The sequence below is a fragment of the Hippopotamus amphibius genome, chromosome 6, assembly GCF_030028045.1.
Source record: "Hippopotamus amphibius kiboko isolate mHipAmp2 chromosome 6, mHipAmp2.hap2, whole genome shotgun sequence".
NCBI classification, from domain to species: Eukaryota; Metazoa; Chordata; class Mammalia; order Artiodactyla; family Hippopotamidae; genus Hippopotamus; species Hippopotamus amphibius.
The window spans coordinates 11,206,469-11,225,624 of record NC_080191.1 but is presented as its reverse complement, the minus strand read 5'-3'; the positions used below and the strand labels follow the sequence as shown (position 1 = coordinate 11,225,624).

At 36.8% G+C, this 19,156-nt stretch overlaps 1 protein-coding gene across 7 annotated transcripts in view; it reads right to left on the bottom strand.

Moving 5' to 3' along the window:
- Window positions 1-9,116: 9,116 nt before the first annotated feature.
- Window positions 9,117-19,156, bottom strand: part of ATG5 (autophagy related 5) — a 111,530-nt gene continuing 101,490 nt past the window's right edge. For 5 of the 7 annotated variants that reach the window (XM_057739257.1, XM_057739254.1, XM_057739256.1 and 2 more), the window contains one exon: window positions 9,117-9,888. In XM_057739257.1, coding sequence (XP_057595240.1) covers window positions 9,752-9,888 — 137 coding nt within the window. In that variant the 3' untranslated portion in view covers window positions 9,117-9,751. The remainder of the gene's footprint in view (window positions 9,889-19,156) is intronic. The other 2 variants (XM_057739258.1, XR_009054331.1) reach the window with 2 other exon arrangements.

The window sequence follows — 19,156 nt, the reverse complement described above, 5'->3', positions numbered from 1 at the left end:
TCTCTAGAACTCCAATAGCCTCCTCTTATTTTCATTCATTTAATATTTATTGAGAGCCTATGATATGCTACTGCACTGTGCTAGGCACTGGTGAACAAAAAAGATTCATCCCTGCCCTCGTGGCACTTATAGCCTATCAGGTGCCACAGATGTGGGGCAATGAATACAAGTGAGATAAATACTAAGGAAAAGTAAAGAGTGAGCTAGGGGAGAGAATAACTAAACCCAGTTGGGAAGCAGGGTTTCCAGTTAAAATACAAGATGTCCAGTTACAGTTGAATTTCAGATAACTAAATTTTTTTTTCAATATAAGTAAGCCCCAAATATTGCAAGGGACATACTTATACTAAAAAATTGTTTATTTTAATAAACAAGGTGCCTTGTATTTAAAACATCTTGTATTTTAATCTGCTACATCTAGCAACCCTACCAGGAAGGGACTGCGCAGTTGAAGGAAGTCCTGAGGAACTGAGAGAAAGGATACATAGGAATTAGCACACTAAAGGGAGGACATCCCAGGGATAAGGAATAGTCGAGGCAAGAGTTTGTAATAATAGAAAGCTTCATGATTTTGAGAATCTGAAAGAGGTAGAGCATGGTTGGATCATGAAGAAGAGGAAGAGTATTGGGGAAGAAATTGAGCGGGGAGAAGCCCGGTCTTGCAAAGCCTGGGTGCGGTAAGAATTCTGGAGCCCCCTAAAGACAACAGGAAGCCATTTCAAGATTTCAAGCGGAAGAGAAAACGAACCTAAAATGGTTCTGTACCAATGTCAACATTGCGGGGGGGGGGGGGGGGGGGGGGCGGGGGATGGGGGTGTTCCCCGCACCACCCATAAGCAATTTTCTGGATACCAGCAGAGTATAATTCAACTCAATTCTAACACCATCTGCCCAGAAACAGCATCCCTTTCCACAGCTTAAGGGTTAGGTCCCACAAGATTGCCTCCCTCCCCCTGCCACACTTCAGACACCAGCTGCAAGCCCAGGTTGCCGCCTGGCTTCTGACCGACCCGCTGTAGATCAGGGGTTCTCACGACTCTTCTTTTCATGTAATTCGCTAGAACAGCTCACAAAACTCAGAGTGACATTTTGTTTTCTAGATTACCAGTTTATTGTAAAAGGATATAACCAGGGAACAGCCAGATAAGAAAAATGCATAGGGCAAGGTACGTGGGAAGCGGTGCCGTTCTCTCCGAATGTCCATGAATTCACCCACCAGGAAGCTCTCAGAAGCTTTCGGGTTTTTACGGCGGCATCATTGACCAATGGTGATTGAGTCCATCTCCAGCCTCTCTTCTCCTCCCTGGAGGTCAAGGTGGAGTAGGACTGAAAGTTCCAAACCTCTAATCACATGACTGGTTCTCCCAGCAACCAGCCCCACCCTTAGATGTGGTTCAACAGTCATCAATAAGAGAACAAAGAAAGACATCTTGCTTGTTCTCATCACTAGGAAATTCCCAGTTTTAGGAGCTCTAGGCTGGAAAGGGGAAAAAGATACATATATATTTCTTAGTATAAATCACAATGTCACAGGACCTGAGCTGAAGCTTTAAATGATCTTTCTGGCTGCCAGATGGAGAAAGGAATTGAAGGGCCAGGAGTGGATACAGGAACTCCATTTCTGAGGTTACTCTGATAGTCAAGAGGTGTTAGTGACTTGATCTTGGCAGCCTTTCTCTCATTGGTCTCCCAGATTCAACCTGTAGTGAACCTCTCTACAGGATGCTACCAGAACTCGAGGATGGAAGATGCCTTAGAGGACTGGGGCGGGGAGGGTGGGGGGGGACTCGAGGCGGGGGGAGTCAAGGAAGGGAGGGAATACGGGGATATGTGTATAAAAACAGATGATTGAACTTGGTGTACCCCCCAAAAAATAATAAATAAATAAATAAAATTAAAAAAAAAAAGATTAGGCAATGGTGTGATAGACTTGGTTTGTGAGAGCAACTGTTAAATTTTCAGAAATTTTGCAGCTACTTGTTAAGCAGCCATTATTAAAAATTAAACTACATAAATTTATAATTGAATGAATTACAACAAAGGTAATAAATACTCAAAAAAAAAAAAAAAGATGCTACCAGAGTCATCATCTCAAAAGGTTGCTCTAAACATATGGTCTAACTACTAAAAATATTCAGTGGCTCTTGTTGCAAAGAAAATCTCATTTCCTTAGCCTGGTACTCAAGGCTTTCTATAGTCTTGTCAAAATAGATCTTTCCTGTCTTATCTTTTGTTCTCTCCTGCAAGTGACTCAGCCCAACTGGACAGTCTTTTCTCTAAGCTTTTATTCATACGGCTCTATCTGGCTGTTGCTCACTCTCCTTCCCTCTTTCCTCACTTTCTTGAAGAAAGAATTTCTCTTTCTTCAAGCTCCGTCTCAAAAGCCTTCTTCAAGAAGGCTTTTCCTAACCTACTCAGATAGAAGTTGTAGAAACTTACACGATCAACAAATATTTAATGAGGCCCTGTGATGTGTCAAGCATCATCAGACGTGTGGGGATGAAGAGAAGAATGTCCCTGCCCCCTCGGAGTTTACATTCTGTGTGAGACCAAAAGTAAGCTAAGGCAACCGCAGGAAGTGGGTGAGGGAGTGGACTCAGCCCGTTTTGCCTGGGTTTAAACCCTAGATCTATTACCCACCTCGCGATGCTGGTATAGTAACTTAATTGTCCTGTGCCTCAGTTTCCCCAAGGGGATAAAACCAGTAACTATCTCATAAAGCTCTGAAACTAAATGAGTTAATACTGGAAAAGCATTTACAACAGTGCCTGGGACATTGTAGTACACACTAAATAACTGTTAGCCATGCATCGTGCGGAGTCCCTGGAGGGAGAACCATCTTGGCATATTTAAAGGACAAGATGCAGAAGGAGGTGTGTAGACATGATAAAGTAGTGGAGGCAGAGACTGATGAGGTCTATTTTGGTGGGCTGGAAAGACACTGGAACGTTTTGATCAAAGAACTGCCATGATGTCACATATTTTAAGGAAAGACCAGATGAGAGGCTACTAAGTAGTCCAGGTAAGACAATGGTTGCGTAGACTTAGATGGAAACAGTGGAAGTGGTAAAAAATATATTCAGGGTATATTTTAAGGTAGACTCACTAGGACTTGTTGATGGACTAGACATGGATGTGAAGAGAGAAATTAAAGATGACTAGGTTAGGAATAAAAGATACTAGGCTTTGGGGCTGGTTTGCATTTATTAAGATGGGAGAGAGCTACAGGTATGAGCAGAAAATCAAGAGTTCTGCTTTGACTCAATAAAATTTGAATTATTAGACATCTAAGATGGTTGTCAAGTAAGAGGTTGGGTAGAAGCCTGGAACTCAGGAGAAGTTAATATTGTAGAAAACATACGGTATTAAAAGTCGTAAGATGAGTTCACACACTGAGGGTAGCTAGAGAAGAGGACCAAAGCCTGAGCCCTAGAGCACTGCAACATTTAGGAGTGAAGAAACGAAAGAATCATCAAAGATGTCCTGTGCCTCAAAACCGAGAAAGGCGCTGAGGCAGGAGGAAAACCAGGAGGGTGTGGTGTCCAGTGAAGAAAGTGTTTCAAGAATGAAGCTGTGATCAACTGTCAAATGCTTCTGAGAGGTCAAGCAAGATACCATCTAGTTCGCTCAAAGTAAATCATTCTCTCAGCTCCATTTTCTCATAGTGGTTTATTTGTACTGTCTCATTGCAATATCCAACTATTATGTGGTAATTACTTTTGTCTTCTCTCCCCTTACAGAGGTCCCTTAAGGTCTGAAACTATGTCTTCTTTCTCTCAAAACATCCACTACCCTATTTGCTCAACAAATGTTTGAATAGATGAATCATGTAGAATTCTATACGATCTGGGAGAATATGCCAAACACAGAATTAGCAATTAGAGTTGGTTTTTACTAAGATAGCCTAAATGCTCTAAGACTAATGCCCGGTCTTTGTTCTGCCTAAAATGAAAGACGTCCACCATGCATCTGAATTTGAGTTGAACTATATAGCTAATCACAACTTATCTGGCATTTCTACTTTTTTTTATTTGTATGTTTCATACATGGTAAAACCCCAAAGTAACTTTTAACGTTTACCTGATTTGTTCATATACATACATTCCTCCCCAACTCCTGCCTCAACCTGGCTAGCCCTCATCGAAAGTTGGCTCCAGTTGATACCTTCACACATCAGCAGTATCATCAGTAACTTTCTCTGTCACACATGAATGTTAGCATCATTATGGTACATCAGAGACATGAGGATAAGCTGACATTTCATATTACATGATAATTAATTTCAAAACCATGACGAAAGGAACTATTGAAATACGGGCACTAGGAATGACCAAATTCTCAAGGGAGGCATGGTTGAGATGGCCTACCTAGAAAACGGCATGAAATTTTCCCCTAGGCCTGCACACAATAGATCAGATATAGGTAACAGGTCACCGAGTTACCGTTTCTGTAAAAGAAAGCTAAAACCCAATATATCAACATCCAAGTTATGGATTTAAGCTTTCAGCAACATAACCTATTTGGAAAATGTGCACTAGACAACACAAAGATACAGCCACCACTTCCCAAACAAGTACAGTATCCCCCTCGAGATCAGCAATGCCTGCCACATGTGCCAATGTCACAGAAACTCTCCCATCTATGAAGCCAGCCTCTCTGCACGGCCTCCCCACCTGGTGCTCTAGTATTATTTTCTGAAACGCCACACTTCGGCTCCATGGCTCTTCCGCCTGCCTTTATGGTGGCTCCCTGAGAGCAATTATTCATCCCTGATTCCTGTTTAATTTCATACCTAAGGACTGACCACTTGCCTAGTTTTTATACTTGGATGGAAATTTTGTAAAGAGATCTTGTTGTTCCCAGCCCTTTTACTAAATCTTACTCTGAATGTGCTGTCACATTACAGCACTGCTGTGCAGCCAGACTCGCCACCATCACCATGACAAATTCTAACCTTTTGTATTTCTTGCACATAGCTTGGCATATATTACTCATTATATACAGGGTGAATGAATTTCAAGAATGATACTAACAAAAATGGAACATATCTAGAGGATGGCATCAACAGGCTCGAGATTTTTTTTTTTTTTTGGAGTCGGAAGCTTAAGAGCTACTTTCAAATAGAGCTGTCAGAAAAGCAGCGATAAGCCTTGCTCTCTAAACTCTAGGTCATTAGGATATAACAATTTAATGTAGCATTTTCCAAACTAGAGTTCAGTATGATGTGGTACTAGGGGGAAAAAAATCCAATAATTAAGAAAATTTGAGAAATGCTGGATCAAATAGGTCTCTTAACCTTAGAACTTCCCAAAGTCTTTACTATATCAATATGCTTTGGACTCTAAAATGGAGGTATACTACATAGCCTTTCCCCACCTTTACTCAACAAGTATGTAGTATAGTCCACTGTGTTGTGGGCACAGTGCTAGGTCCTGGAAATACAATCCTACACCAGACAGACCTGGTCCCTGCTCCTGTGCAGTTGATGCTCAGTGTGAGAAACAAATGCCATGCAAATGTTTATTATAAACCACAGGAAACATTAGGAAGGAAAAGTTCACCAGTGTTCTCTAAGTAATATGTGAAGCAAATACCTCTTCCACTCAATATAAAAGACTGAAAGCCAAATATTTCTCTCAAAGCTTTTCAGAAACATGGCTCTAAGAGTCTACCTCAGTTTGAAGAACCCTGCTCACTGGGCTAACACGTTTCCCTTGCTAAAAATGTATTACATTTTCAGAAGTAAGGTCTAGAGGCAAAAGCAAGACACTAACCACTCATTTATGAAAAGGCCAGAATTAATAAATACCTCCAGATGCTTGATGAGAATAGCTCCAACTTTAGGGGCTGCTTAAATTAGAGTGATGTTGAAACAGAAGATCCGTGCTGTGGTCTACGCTACAACTAAAATGAATGTGGACTGACGCAAGGATCTGATCCACAGTGGTTCCTACTGAAAGTAGCCAATTTGAGTAAGCACATCTTCACCAGTCCTGCAAACCTGCACCCACTGCACTTTGTATATTGATTTCTAAACAACAAGGTCCTTCCTATTTTTAAAGCTGGTATTTTTACCAGGAAAATTTAACACTGATTTTAAAGTGTCATTAAATAATCCTGTTAATTTTCTTCTTTTTTATACATAGTTGCAAAGCACCAACTATGTGCAAGACACTCTACTAAGAACCGAGGAAAACAAAGAGGAAAAAGCCTGGTTGTGCTTTATTTATCCTTGTGATGTAGGGGTGGGGAAGCTATGGAGGGAAAGCCAAATTTCTCAGTTTCAGAAGAACTGACTGGTATGTTGAAACACGTTGATGTTTCTAAACCTTCAGATTGGTCTTCACCTCACTGGTGATCGTTCCAACATACTGTCAGTTGACAAGAGTAGTTAAATATTTAAAAACTTAAATACTTAAGGAACCACTTAAAGGATCTAAAAATAGGGTCCTATGGTTCCTATATTGTGACTACGAGATTCCCCAGCAGTATTACCTGTGCCAGTAAGTGTGGAGAATCAAATCTGTGATTCATGTTTGAGAGACTTTAAAGGATTCTTTCGCCAAATAAATCTATGTAGTAAATCAATTTTTATTACAAAGTATCATTTAATCTCAAAAATCACTTGAAAAGAGGCATGACTCCCTTCTCTCCAACACCCATGTCAGTAATTTTTAATACTTTCAGACCAAGAGATGATTATATTTAGAAAACACTTAACTGGATGACAGAACTAAAGAGTCAGGTAAGTGTCTTGCCTGATTCCACACCAGTGATTGAGCATGAATGGAATGGACTAGAAATACTGTCATACTTGATTTCTTCCTATTGTACCTCAAGATCCTACACTTCTATTTCAATGGTGTTGTCACATCTAAAAGGAAACCCAACTTACCTCAGATCTAAATATCGACAGTATGATAAATAAAACATGAGGCTGTCATTCTTTGGTATGACCCACGTAAAACAAATTTCTGAAAATTGAAAGAAAAGATATTACCTCACATAATCTACAAAATTTAAACATATCCTAGGAAGATAACCATTAAAAGTAAATGTCACTCAGTAACAGATCTTGTATATTGTTTTCTTAGCAAGCCATCAATCCCCACCTGGCTTCCAGTGAAGGAGGGGTATGAGCCTAACAGGAGTGGCCCACCCTGGCTTCACATCAGACTGACTGTAACATGTTCTAAACATCCCCATGCTTTAAAGACTAGGAGGTCAACTTAAACTATGAGCAAGCTACTTTGGGTCTCTAGATACAAAAAGTCCTTATCAGTTCACTTTATCCATGAACTTAAGTCATCCAAGTAAAAAACATTAAGAAGGACAAGCAATGATTTACTTTATTTAGCTGAATTTATTCCTTCCTAGTTAAACAACGCCAATAACTGAAGAGCATATTTCCACTTTCTTAGGATGCTCACTACTGAGGATGAGCTACACAAGCACACTGAGGTCTGTGGCCCGCTCCAGTCTCCTTTCACATGTTCTCCTTTATCCCTCCTATCTTTTATCTCTTTGAGAAACTTTTATGACAGGTATAAGAATGAGGAAATTTTTAATGATTTCCCCAATAGGTAACTTGATTTATAACAAATTTCATTTCCAACTTCCAGAAATAAAGACAGACACAAAATAAATTTAATTTTTTAATAAACCATAAAATTTAAATATTCAAATAAAAAGAAACAAAAATAGATATTTAGGCCAGCACTAATTTCTGTTTTTATTCTTTCTCTGGGTGTCAGAGGCTTGACTTACCTGGGACAAGAATAGAGTAATACAGTTATGATGCTGGTGTAATAATGAACAAGTAAGTAAAAATGGGAAATGGCTTGATAAAATTTACTTTGAAATCTGGGAGTAATGGTCAGTAGCTCGCTTGAGCCCACTGCAGAGACCTGACGTGGGTCTTACCTGTGGAGAACAACTATGGCTTACTGTTCTTACCACACGTGCCTTCTTCACAGCTTAGCACGCCTGGCATTTTGATCCTTTCGCTCACTGACGCTCACATCAGTCTGTCAAAACATCAAGGGGGAAAATCCCCGAACTGAACAGATGAATAAACACTTTTAATGTGAACAATCATATTCAGATCAACCTCTTTTGAAAAAATACAAGTCAGTGGGTTTTTTAATCCTTAAGTAACTCAAATATTACTATTTTTCTGCCTTATTAAAATGGCACTTTTCATTTTATTGACATTAGCCAAGTATTTGCTACTTGCTTCTGTGTTTTTCTGATCACATTGGTACCCTATGTTTTCCTTTTGACTGAGGCTTATACTTTCCATTCCAGAATAGCTGATCATTGCCTAACTTTATCTCATTCTGTGAATAAGTCTGCTACTGATTAGTGAAAATCACAAAAGCAAAAAGGAAGCTGTGAGCACTAGCAGGATCTCACTTCAACATTCGTACAATTTTTTTAATGAGAAAAACATTCATCTTTATTTTGGAATCTAAAACCACTATTGTTTGATACTGTCTTTTAGCATACTCAAACGGGTCGACATTCAATATGAACAGCAAGCTAGCTCACAAGAAACAAAGTGTGATGCACAAGTACGTCCAGCTGGTAGAATCCCAGCAGCAAGGTAATAAAGTGCAGCAAAAATTTCCTTATTTGAATAAGAACTCCAGTAACCTCTGAATATTTTTGGTAAAGTTAAGGAAAAGCTACTGCAGTCTGGAGATCGGTAATCTTTAGACTTCAAAGACTGGCTACCAGGGACCACAGTGAAACATTAGACCTGAGGTCAATGAAAAACACTAGCTTAAGAAGGAATGGGTTTTTCAAAAAAAAACAAAAAACAAACCCAAAAAAGCAACATTATACAGATGCTTGATACTACGATTTGACAGATTTACAGTGATAAAACAGCAACAATAAATGATAACATTATTTATACTTTTAGTGTATAACACTAAATAACACAGATTTAAAAATTGGCAGCAAGAAATTCTATGACAGCTCCTGAGACAAGGTATCCTATGCCCTACAGCCATTCCATGCCAACGATGACCAGTCTGAAGGGTAACACAGAGTAAAAACAGTCATCTACTGTATGTGAATCAGAAAGTACTGGAAAAGTGACAAAATTGTATGTTATTAAATGACAAAACATATTTAGAGGCTTTATTTAAAAATCTCTCACTGTTCATTATCAAAGTTACAAGATTGCATACCAATAGACAGACTGTAAACATAGGAAATTTTCATTAAGGAAAGATGGGTTTACTGTAATTTGATCTTTTACAAAAAATTACTGAAAGTTATTGATAACAGAATTTCTCTTTTACTTTCTTAAGTCTAATTCTCTTGAAAATTAAACCAATGTTTCCACTCCCTCGAGCTAAAGTTCAACCATGGTCACCTTAGGAAATACCCCTGTTTATTTGTTAATCAGAAATACAAATTGAGTGGCACATATTTCCATTTTCTTCTTAGGCCAAAGGTTTCGGCTTCATTATATTTTACAAGAAAACAGAAGACCTGCAGTGGTCCTGTAAAGTCTTTCATGTTGCAGCTGAGGTTTAATGACGGCAGTGGAGGAAAGCAGTGGTGATGCAAAGTAAGACCAGCCCGAGTGCCCTTATCTGACATGGAATCTTTTTCCTGTTTGGCTTGCAGCAGTGTTTCTGGTCAGGCTGCCTCCACCAAACCTGACTGAAGCAGAAGGGTGACATGCTCTGGTAAATCCTGTTTAAGGATGATTCCACGCAAGCAAATGATTGCTCCTTCAATCTGCTGGTTGCGGGATGACACTAATATGAAGAAAATTATCCGGATAGCTCAGATGTTCACTCAGCCACTGCAAAGGTGTTTCCAACATTGGCTCAATTCCATGAATCATCACTTGATTCTTTTTTTCCCCATCTATTCCAAGAAAGAAATCCGACAACAATCGGTAAGAGTCAAAACAGTTGAAGAGAAAATAATCTGCTGCCTTTGAGAATCCTCAGTGAATTAAATGGATTTTACTGCTTTAACAGGTTAAACCTGGTCTGTTTCCTGAGCAGGAAATGTGGACATGGAGAAAGTTCAAATGTTGCAATATGTATCACCCAAAACAGAAACCTGAGGGTTACAATGAATTCTGATAAAAATTCTGTTGCTATATGTGAAAGTATTCATTCTTTCTTAATTACTGTGCTTACCTAGATTGACGTTAATGAAACCATAGTGGAGAAAACAGCCCATTGCACCCACTGACCAAAATTTATTTTAGCTACACATTAAAAACTGTACTATACGGCTATTAAAAAATGACAGGTGTATGATGTAGGTCAATACATATTTAAAACATACAAAACAGAAATGTGTCTAGAAGTCAACAAGAATAAGATCAGTGTTTAGGAAGATGTTTAATAAAAGAGATGGGAGCTGTAAGTTAATTTTCAATAAAACTGTTCAAATATGTATGAGAAAATTTTAGAGACACTATTAGAGGAAGAATTGGTTTTAATGAGAAGGAACTAGGAGTCTGACTCAGGGATTTCTGTTTCAGAATTCTGAAACCTGACTGATTTGTGTTAATGCCCATTTGCTAATCAAAAGGTTGTTGCAATTCACGCTTTTCTTAAGTTCAAATTTTATTACAAATTAAACTTAAGATTAGTTTTGTGTCTTTTATGATTTTGGTATGATACACTGACAATCTTTAAAGAAAATGGAAGCATGCTTGGTTGCTGCAGAAAAGCAAAGAAAGTAAAACCAAACTCTTTTTTTCAAAAAACAAAAAACAAAATAAAACAAACATTGAACCTTCAAGAAACTTTGTATCACTCCTTAAGCACAATTCTTGGTTTGTCTCTTTCAATCTGCAACATCTAAATCTCTCAGCTTCCTGGACACAGAAGACAACAAGGAAACAGGGAATTCCTGGAACTGTATGAGAGGGAAATACCCTATTTTTCCCTTTCTGCTCTGTTTGAAATGACTTTTGCATCCCTAGTGCTCTAATGTCGAGGCAAAATGGGCTGATGATGTATGGTGATAATGGTTTGGCTGGCACCTGAAACAAGAGACCCTTTTAAAGAAATACTGAAACTTCCTAATAGAGGCAGCACAGTCCCGGGAGGTGACAGTCAACAGACTGGCAATGAGAGGACACAAAAACACTAGAGAATTGCTAAAAGAATGCCCAAAATAAAGACCTAACAAACATACTATCAACCCCAAAGATAGCCAAATAAATGTCTCCAAAAAAACCTGAATCAGTGTCATAGCTTAAAACAATTTTGGAAAAAGATATCACCTTTTAATACTAACTTAAAAAAATTCTCATTGTTTTGATTTGTCCACCAATCTCTGTTGCATCTATACATACTTTTTACACAGTTGTGATCACAGTATTAATATAATGACTGGTCTTCATAATGATGTAAATCATTTATAACTAAAAGGTTAAGCTATATACAGAATACTATAGAAAGCACAGTATTAGTACTTTGAGAAATTTTAAAATGTTGATATTCAAATAGATAAACCCTCAGCTATCTGGAATGATTCATTCTTTCTAAGTTCTAGATTGCCAAGGTTTTACTGTATTAAATCGTTCTTAGAATATTTAAAAACATTTCCGGTGTAGTTCTCTTTATATTCTTATTATATATTTCTTTGAAATATCTTAATATTCTCAGAATCTTCCTCCTACTTAGCACTGAGTCAAAAAAATGAAAGAGCAGTGGTGTAAGAGTAAAAGTTCTTTATCTGTAAAGTTCTTCCTTAAGCAGCGTCACCTTTGGACACTATGAAATAGGGCTGAATATTCAAAATATTCTGCCTGAAGCAGTATGTAAATGTGGGAGTGAATACAACGTGGCACAGTGATGCAGAGGGTGTCTGAAAGGCAAAAGACTAACCCTGTTACAGTAGAGGACAGTTGAAGAACAGTACAGCAGAAGCTGGAGAACATAAGCACAATTCAAACACTCTGTAAAACAAACCCAACAAATCACATTATCAGACACTTGAATAGGCAGCACTGATTCTCTGGTTTAAATTGGGGCCACTTTTAATCGGGAACATAAAAGTGTCCCTAAACATAGACAACTAATGAGGTGATCTACGACTGTCATATCCCTCAACACAACAGTTTAAGATGTTAAATATGTAATTTTGTCACTGCCAACATTTGTCCAAATATTTCACCTGTGTGTATTTAGCTTTTTGGTTTTCTGACTTTCTCTGATAATATAACTCTCCCCAGAAGGATTCTTAGAATGGGACAGCAGTTTCCTTGGAACTATTACCTAAAGCTTCTCTCTTATTTATCACTGTATCCTCAGTGCCTAGCATGGTGCCTGACAATAAATGTTTTCAGAGCTTGGATCATTTTGCTGGTGGTAAAACACACCATCAAAATTAACATGTTGAAAAGAAGAGCTCTGCTGATAAAGGCTGTTTTGGTTATTAACAACAAAAAGTCAAAATGTTTCCAAATAAGCCAAGAAGTATATATACGCCATCACCAAAATTCATGCTACTGTAAATAACAACAAAGCATGACTGGACATTTTGGCAATATCAGAACTAACAAAATGAAATAGTGAAAAATTAGCAGATTTTTTTCCCCTTAACAGAAAGGAAATATTTCATGATACTGCTACTAAAGTAAATCATGTTTTTGGTAAATATATCTTTATGTTTCAAAATGGGAATCTAGAATTTAATACTTGGGAATAAGAAATATGTCACTACAAAGTAAATGACTCAGGAGAAAAATGTTACTCCACATCCCACCCACTCAGATTTTTAAAAACGTTAGTCTGATGCTTTAAAGTAGGCAAACGTTTGAGACAGTAAGCAAGTGAACTTTTTCTATATGAAATTCTCTCACACAGGGCACTTTTGGGGGTAACTTTTGATTTGGATATAATTTCAAACTTAGAGAAAAGTTGCAAGAATAGCACAAGGAATTCCTCTTCACCCAGAGTCATCAACTGTTTACATAATTGCCTCATTTGCTTTATCATTCTGTGTACATATATAACTAATTTCTGAATCATTTGACAGTAAATTAGAAAGTCCTTTACCTTTAAATATTTCAGTATATACTTTCTAATAAAAATATTCTTTTATATAACCACAGTACAGTTATCAAAATAAAAACAAAAACATTGATATTATACTACTGTGTAATCATTTCAAATGTTATTAACTATCCTAATTATTTTTTTCTCCAGTCTAAGATCCAGTCCAGGAATCACACATGGCATTTAATGTTTAAGTCTCTATACTCTCCTTTACCTTGGACAGTTTTAAGCCTTTCTTTGCATTTCTTCCTTTTCTTTTTAAAAATATTTATTTTTTTATTTTTTTATTTACTTGGTTGCACTGGGTCTTTAGTTGTGGCTCACTGGCTCCTTAGTTGTAGCACATGGGCTCCTCAGTTGTGGCATGTGAATTCTTAGTTGTGGCATGCATGTGGGATATAGTTCCCTGACCAGAGTTTGAACTCGGGCCCCCTGCATTGGGAACATGGAGTCTTAACCCCTGTGCCACCAGGGAAGTCCCTCTTTGCATTTCTTAACCTTGACAATTTTGAAGAACATATGTCATTATTTTGTACAATGTCCACACAGCAATTAAAAAAACAACTCTTTTAATTCATCTTGTAAATATAAGGAGAGCCGTTCATAAATACTTTGAGTTTGTGAATTAAGGAAAAGGACAGCAACAAATGTCAGAGACAAGCATTTTCTCTAGGGATACAGAGAACATCACAATAAAATTTCATTTCTTATATTCATCTTACTTACAAGCCCAAGTACTATGAAAGAAGATAAAAATGTAAATGTATCATATAATGTTTTATTGTCACCAACAGCCTAATAAAAACAAACTTAATGCTAGCATCTATTCTAAAGTGAGCATTTCAGAGCTGTGTGACATTTTAAGAAAAATATATTTGGACAGATTTTGGTTGTATGATTAAAACTGTAAGAATTATATATAGAAACAAAAAGAAAAGAAAGAAAATCCACATTTGCTATCAAGTCATTCATGAAAATTATGAACTTAAAAAAAAAAGACATGAATTGGGAAGTAGGCAACTTGAATTCCAATTCTGGTAATGAAGGACTCTGGGCAGACTGTGTATCTCTTTTAGAGTGTTTCCTTGTATATAAAATGAAGGTGTCTGTCTAGATCTATGATTTGCAAATCTGGCTGACCATCAGAATCGTTTGGAAGATTTTTAAAATATATAACCTCTCCAGACCTGAATCAGTCTCTGAGCTAAAGTCTTTTTTAAAATGTTTCCTTAAATAAATTGTATAATAATATGGGTATAGAATTTTTCTTCAAACAAAATCTTATGCAGAAATACAATGTATAACACGGGTGAATGTGGGAGCAGCTTTGGTTGATGTGGGATTGAGCCTATCACCCAAGTTCTGCTGCTTGCTCACTAATAACCCATGGTAGTTTCTGATTCAACTCCATGGCTCAGTTTATAAAGTACTGGTCTAAAACAGAGGACTGGTTTACATGTCTCCCAGTTCTAGTACATGAGTCTTTCATGCCTAAAAAGCAAAATATGTCTTTTTGAATTTAAACCAGCATAATACACTAGTTTTTAATTCTTAGGCAAATCACCTAACCTTTTGAGTCCCAGTTTCCTCCTCCTACAGTGTATATAAAGAATTCTAACCTCCAGGGTTGCACAGAGGATCAAATGGGATATCCAAATAAAGCACTCAGCACAGAGCCCAGCACAGGGCTTGGACATACTAGGTATTCAGTAAAGTGAATGATATACCAAAAGGTATATAAAAACTGTGGGATTTAATTAAGTGACTGGCATGCAAAGGGCTGTGAGAATTTGGCCTCATGTTAATATACACTCTGCATTACTCAGTCCCATTATTATGCAGTGTGGCACACTGATTTTATGAATGTTAAGGAAAAAAAAAAGAGAGCGTGATGACAAAACAAAAACCCAAAGACTCAGTCATTATGCAGACAACAAAATGAACGACATTTTAAAAAATTCCTTAAGCACTGTAAACCCTCTGGATTAAACTAGTACTGCTCTCAATATATATTTTCACAGAGGGCATCCTGGATAAGTCAAATGAGCCCTATCATACTATGGTGATGTTACTTAATAAACTTTAGATATGGTTCTTATTTTATTTTAAAGATGAAAAATTCAAGTGGGGGGGAAAAAGCTTTCCAAAATCTTTGTTACACATTTTAAAGTATATCATTATTTGAGAACTTAAGAGTATGTGATGAACCTGTCTTTTAGAGATTTCTATTAGCAATGGTTCACAGCCTTCCCCATCCCAATCTGCATTTTAGCCATTATTTTTAAGCCAATTATCAACAAGGAATATGGCCTAAAAGTCTTTAAAAACAGGTTACTTGAGATTCTAGAGCGATGCATGAGTTTCATTCTTACTATTAATACGTGTAACTAAATCTGTGAAACTTCGAATTTAAAGGAAGCTAGAGAAATGGATGATATGTCTTTAAGGGAAAGTGCTTTTAATCAGAAAATTTCAGATTAGTAACTTGCTTTTTAGTTCACACTTGTGAATATGGACTAATAGAAATCTAAAGCCAAAGGTTGTAACCATTGTGTTTAGATTCGTGGCTTCACATTTACATTTTATAGTTCAGCAGAAAATGCCTTGACTTGCTATCTTGGAATGTGTGGTGCTGAAGGCAAAACTTCTGAAAAATATTTGATACTTCTGAAAAACAAAGAGATGAGCTTTTTTACTGCCACTATTCTGAACAATTTTGTTCTGTCTGACAAATTCTTTAACCTCTTGATATGTTCATTAGTAAAACGCCAACTAATTGAATCCATCGACATGAAAAACCACAGGCTGAAATCTAAAGTGCATACATCATGCTGAAGGATTTTGACTCAGCCTCAGCGATAATAGTCAGTGAGGTCAGGTCAAAGAGGGTTAAACCAAGCCAGGATATAGCCAAAGGAATACATCAAACGCTGATTTTAAAAGGGCAATTAATCTTAGACAGAAATGCTTCCTGGGGAATGAGATCTCAATCTTAAGAGCACACTACATGATGTAGCAGTAAAAATGAACATATACAAGCTTACAGAGCTTTTATCCTATGATCACAAACAGAAGGAGAGTGCTGTTTATCAGAGAAATACAAACCCATTTAAAAATACTTACATTAACTTCTTCCGGATCTATACTCACTCAGTAGTATAGGTTTTAATGAACACAGAATATCACAGTTAATATATACCACATATCTTTTTCTATGCATAAATTTTATATTTATGTATTTTTTATTATTTCTGTCCAAATATTACCAGAGCCTTGACTCTTAACATTTTGTATAAGATTTTTCAAAACATGTCTATGTTAATTCTTTCATTGACTTGCTTATAACCTCTATATTTCTTAATATAGAGGTAATAAACCAAAATTTAAACTTAACCCCCCTAAATTAGCTATAATTTTAAAAAGAACATTGTTTAAATGATTGAGAACATTTACATAAGCTGATTAAATGCCTCCTGATAAATGTGGTCCAAGTTAGAAATTCAAACGTGTTCAAGAAAACCCCCTAAAAACAAAATAAAACTTTGAAAATATAGGTTCAAATGTTTTTGATCTGTTTCATAAAATGACCCAGTAATTCTAGTTCAGTGTAATAGGGCCCATTAATATTTGTCGAATATGAATTACATAATAGTTCAGAACTAATTGTTTTATTTAAAACACAGCCAATAATTACACTGTTTATATATGGTCAAATTAAGGTCTCACAGGACTTGTTTTAATGAAGAGATGACTTGCTTTTAATTCCCTGCATGTGTTATTATTTTGTCAAGGGAATTCTGTTTTCTAGTGCTAAAGGTGAAATATTAATTGGGCAAGTATCTGTTCCCACTTTTGAAAAAGTCAAATTAATTCATTTAACTTCTTGGGATCTAGATAAAGGAAATCAGAGGTATCTCCTGACGGGCCCAGTAATCACATCTTCACTAATGGAGAATAATGAAAATAATCAGTTTATTATTTCCTTGATTTTAGAAAAGACATATGTCAAATGGATTAAGTCACTAACAGATTCTGTACCACCAAAATTAGTCCATGCTACCCATGTGTTGGGACAAAGCACAGAGATGGAGGGAGAATGAAATAATCAAGGCAGAAAGTTTGATTCAGTTTAGAATCTGATGGCATAATGATAAATTTAAGAAAAATATAATTACTAAGTTTAAAATAAGCCTCATCAGTTGCTTCTGTCCGAACTTGAGTATAGCAGATCTTTGTTAACGAGGGCTACATTTGGAGAACTCCTTGTATTCCACTGTGGACGACACTGTATCATTTCTTTTATATCCAGGGAGAGAAAACAAGGAAGAGTGGAGAGTGCTAGGATGAGACTGCAGTCCAGGGACCTCGGCCCACGTGGCAGGCTCATGGTACCTCAGTGAGCTTACAAATGGGCCTTCCAGGGTTACTTGTGAATAGCTGAAACTTCAAATAAATACATGACTCCTTGCTTGTAGTCTTCAATGAAAAACTTTCACTAGCAGCAAGACTTCCGGACCTCTTAAGATTTTTCCTTTTAATCTATTTTAACAAGTATATGATAATCCAGCTGGCTGCAGTGACAGTGGAGATAAGCTTACTTATGTCTTACCAGAGCATTCCTAATCACATCCAGAAGGTAATTTCTAAAGTTAGAAACTCACTAGCATGGAACTCTTGCCATAACCTGAGGTATAAGCAATTCCAACATCAGTTTACACTTAGAGCTCATCCTACATCGATATCTTCTGTGCAGAGGCTGAGTATCAACACGTACTTGTCTCTGCAGAGTGAGATTATCAACAAATGACAACAAGAAAAAACAAAACTGTTTCTTGCTAACTCTACTTGGTAAATCTCTTATGAGTACAGTTATCTGTGAAAAAGTACTAACAAAACCATAAAAAAATGAAAAAAATGTTAATTGTAAAACCGTGAAAAATATGACATTACGAAATCTCACTGAAACAAATCTTTTGTTCATTTAAACTCTCCAACCATCCTATCAGGTGGGTAGCAGGTAACATCCTTATTTTATAGAGTAAGAATCATTAAAAAAAAAAAAAGCAACTACTAAATGATCTAAATCAAACAACATGAAGGTACAAAAGGGTACTAGAATGAAAATAAATTTTAAATGAGTGAAAAAAGAATTACTGAAACTGTAAAACGAGTATTATTCTTACTCCTAAACCCTAATTCTGATGAAGTTTGGGGTTTGAAGGCTTTGTTTCTGTGGCGTGAACTGGCAAATTGAAAAGCCACCTCTTTTGGGGTCAGTGTCATCACGCTGACAAAAGTACCAATTTGAAGTTCAAACTTCAAATTGAATGGGCCTCGGATGAATAATGTGAAATTTAGATGTTTCTTTTCTCTAATTGCTTTATGTCTGAAAAAAAGTTGTTACAACAAACAGTTTGTTCACTTTATAAAACAATCTAGTCATATGCTATAGAGCTAAGGAGAAAAAGATGTGAATACATCATCTTTCCTTACTTTTTGTAGAAACTATTCTGTGGTTTCTCATAAAGCATGTCAAAAATAAAGCAGTATAATTTTCAAGTGAGACTACCTAAATGGGATATTATGAGTCCCTAGCCTCAGTTGTTAAAATTATATTCTAAAGTAACTAACCAAGCAAATAAAAGATCAATCTTAGTCACTTAGTTCCTCAATGCTTTTCCCCACATCTCTGACCTCACTGAAAATCATCTGCACATTTATGGGAGAAAAGCAAAAAAAATAAGGCTAGTCTTTCAGCAGAGTAGGAACATTTTAGATCAGCATTTCAGACCAGACATTACCCTTCAGCAACCAGCTCCTGGGTAGCTAGTGAAGGATTCTACTACAGTGGTTGTGTGGTGTGTGTGACCTGGTCCCTCCTTTGCAACTAACTTCTGCTCATCTTTTAAGACTTAGCTCAGTCTTTATTACCTACTCGGGAATGGATAAGACAATAATTCTTCCTAATATCCTTTGCATATCTCCATTCCTACACATATCACATCTGTGCATCTTTCTGTCCACTCCCATTGGACTAAAGTTTCTTAAAAGCTGATAATGTATCTTACATATCTTAGTAACCCCAGTGTCAGAAGACAGTATGATGT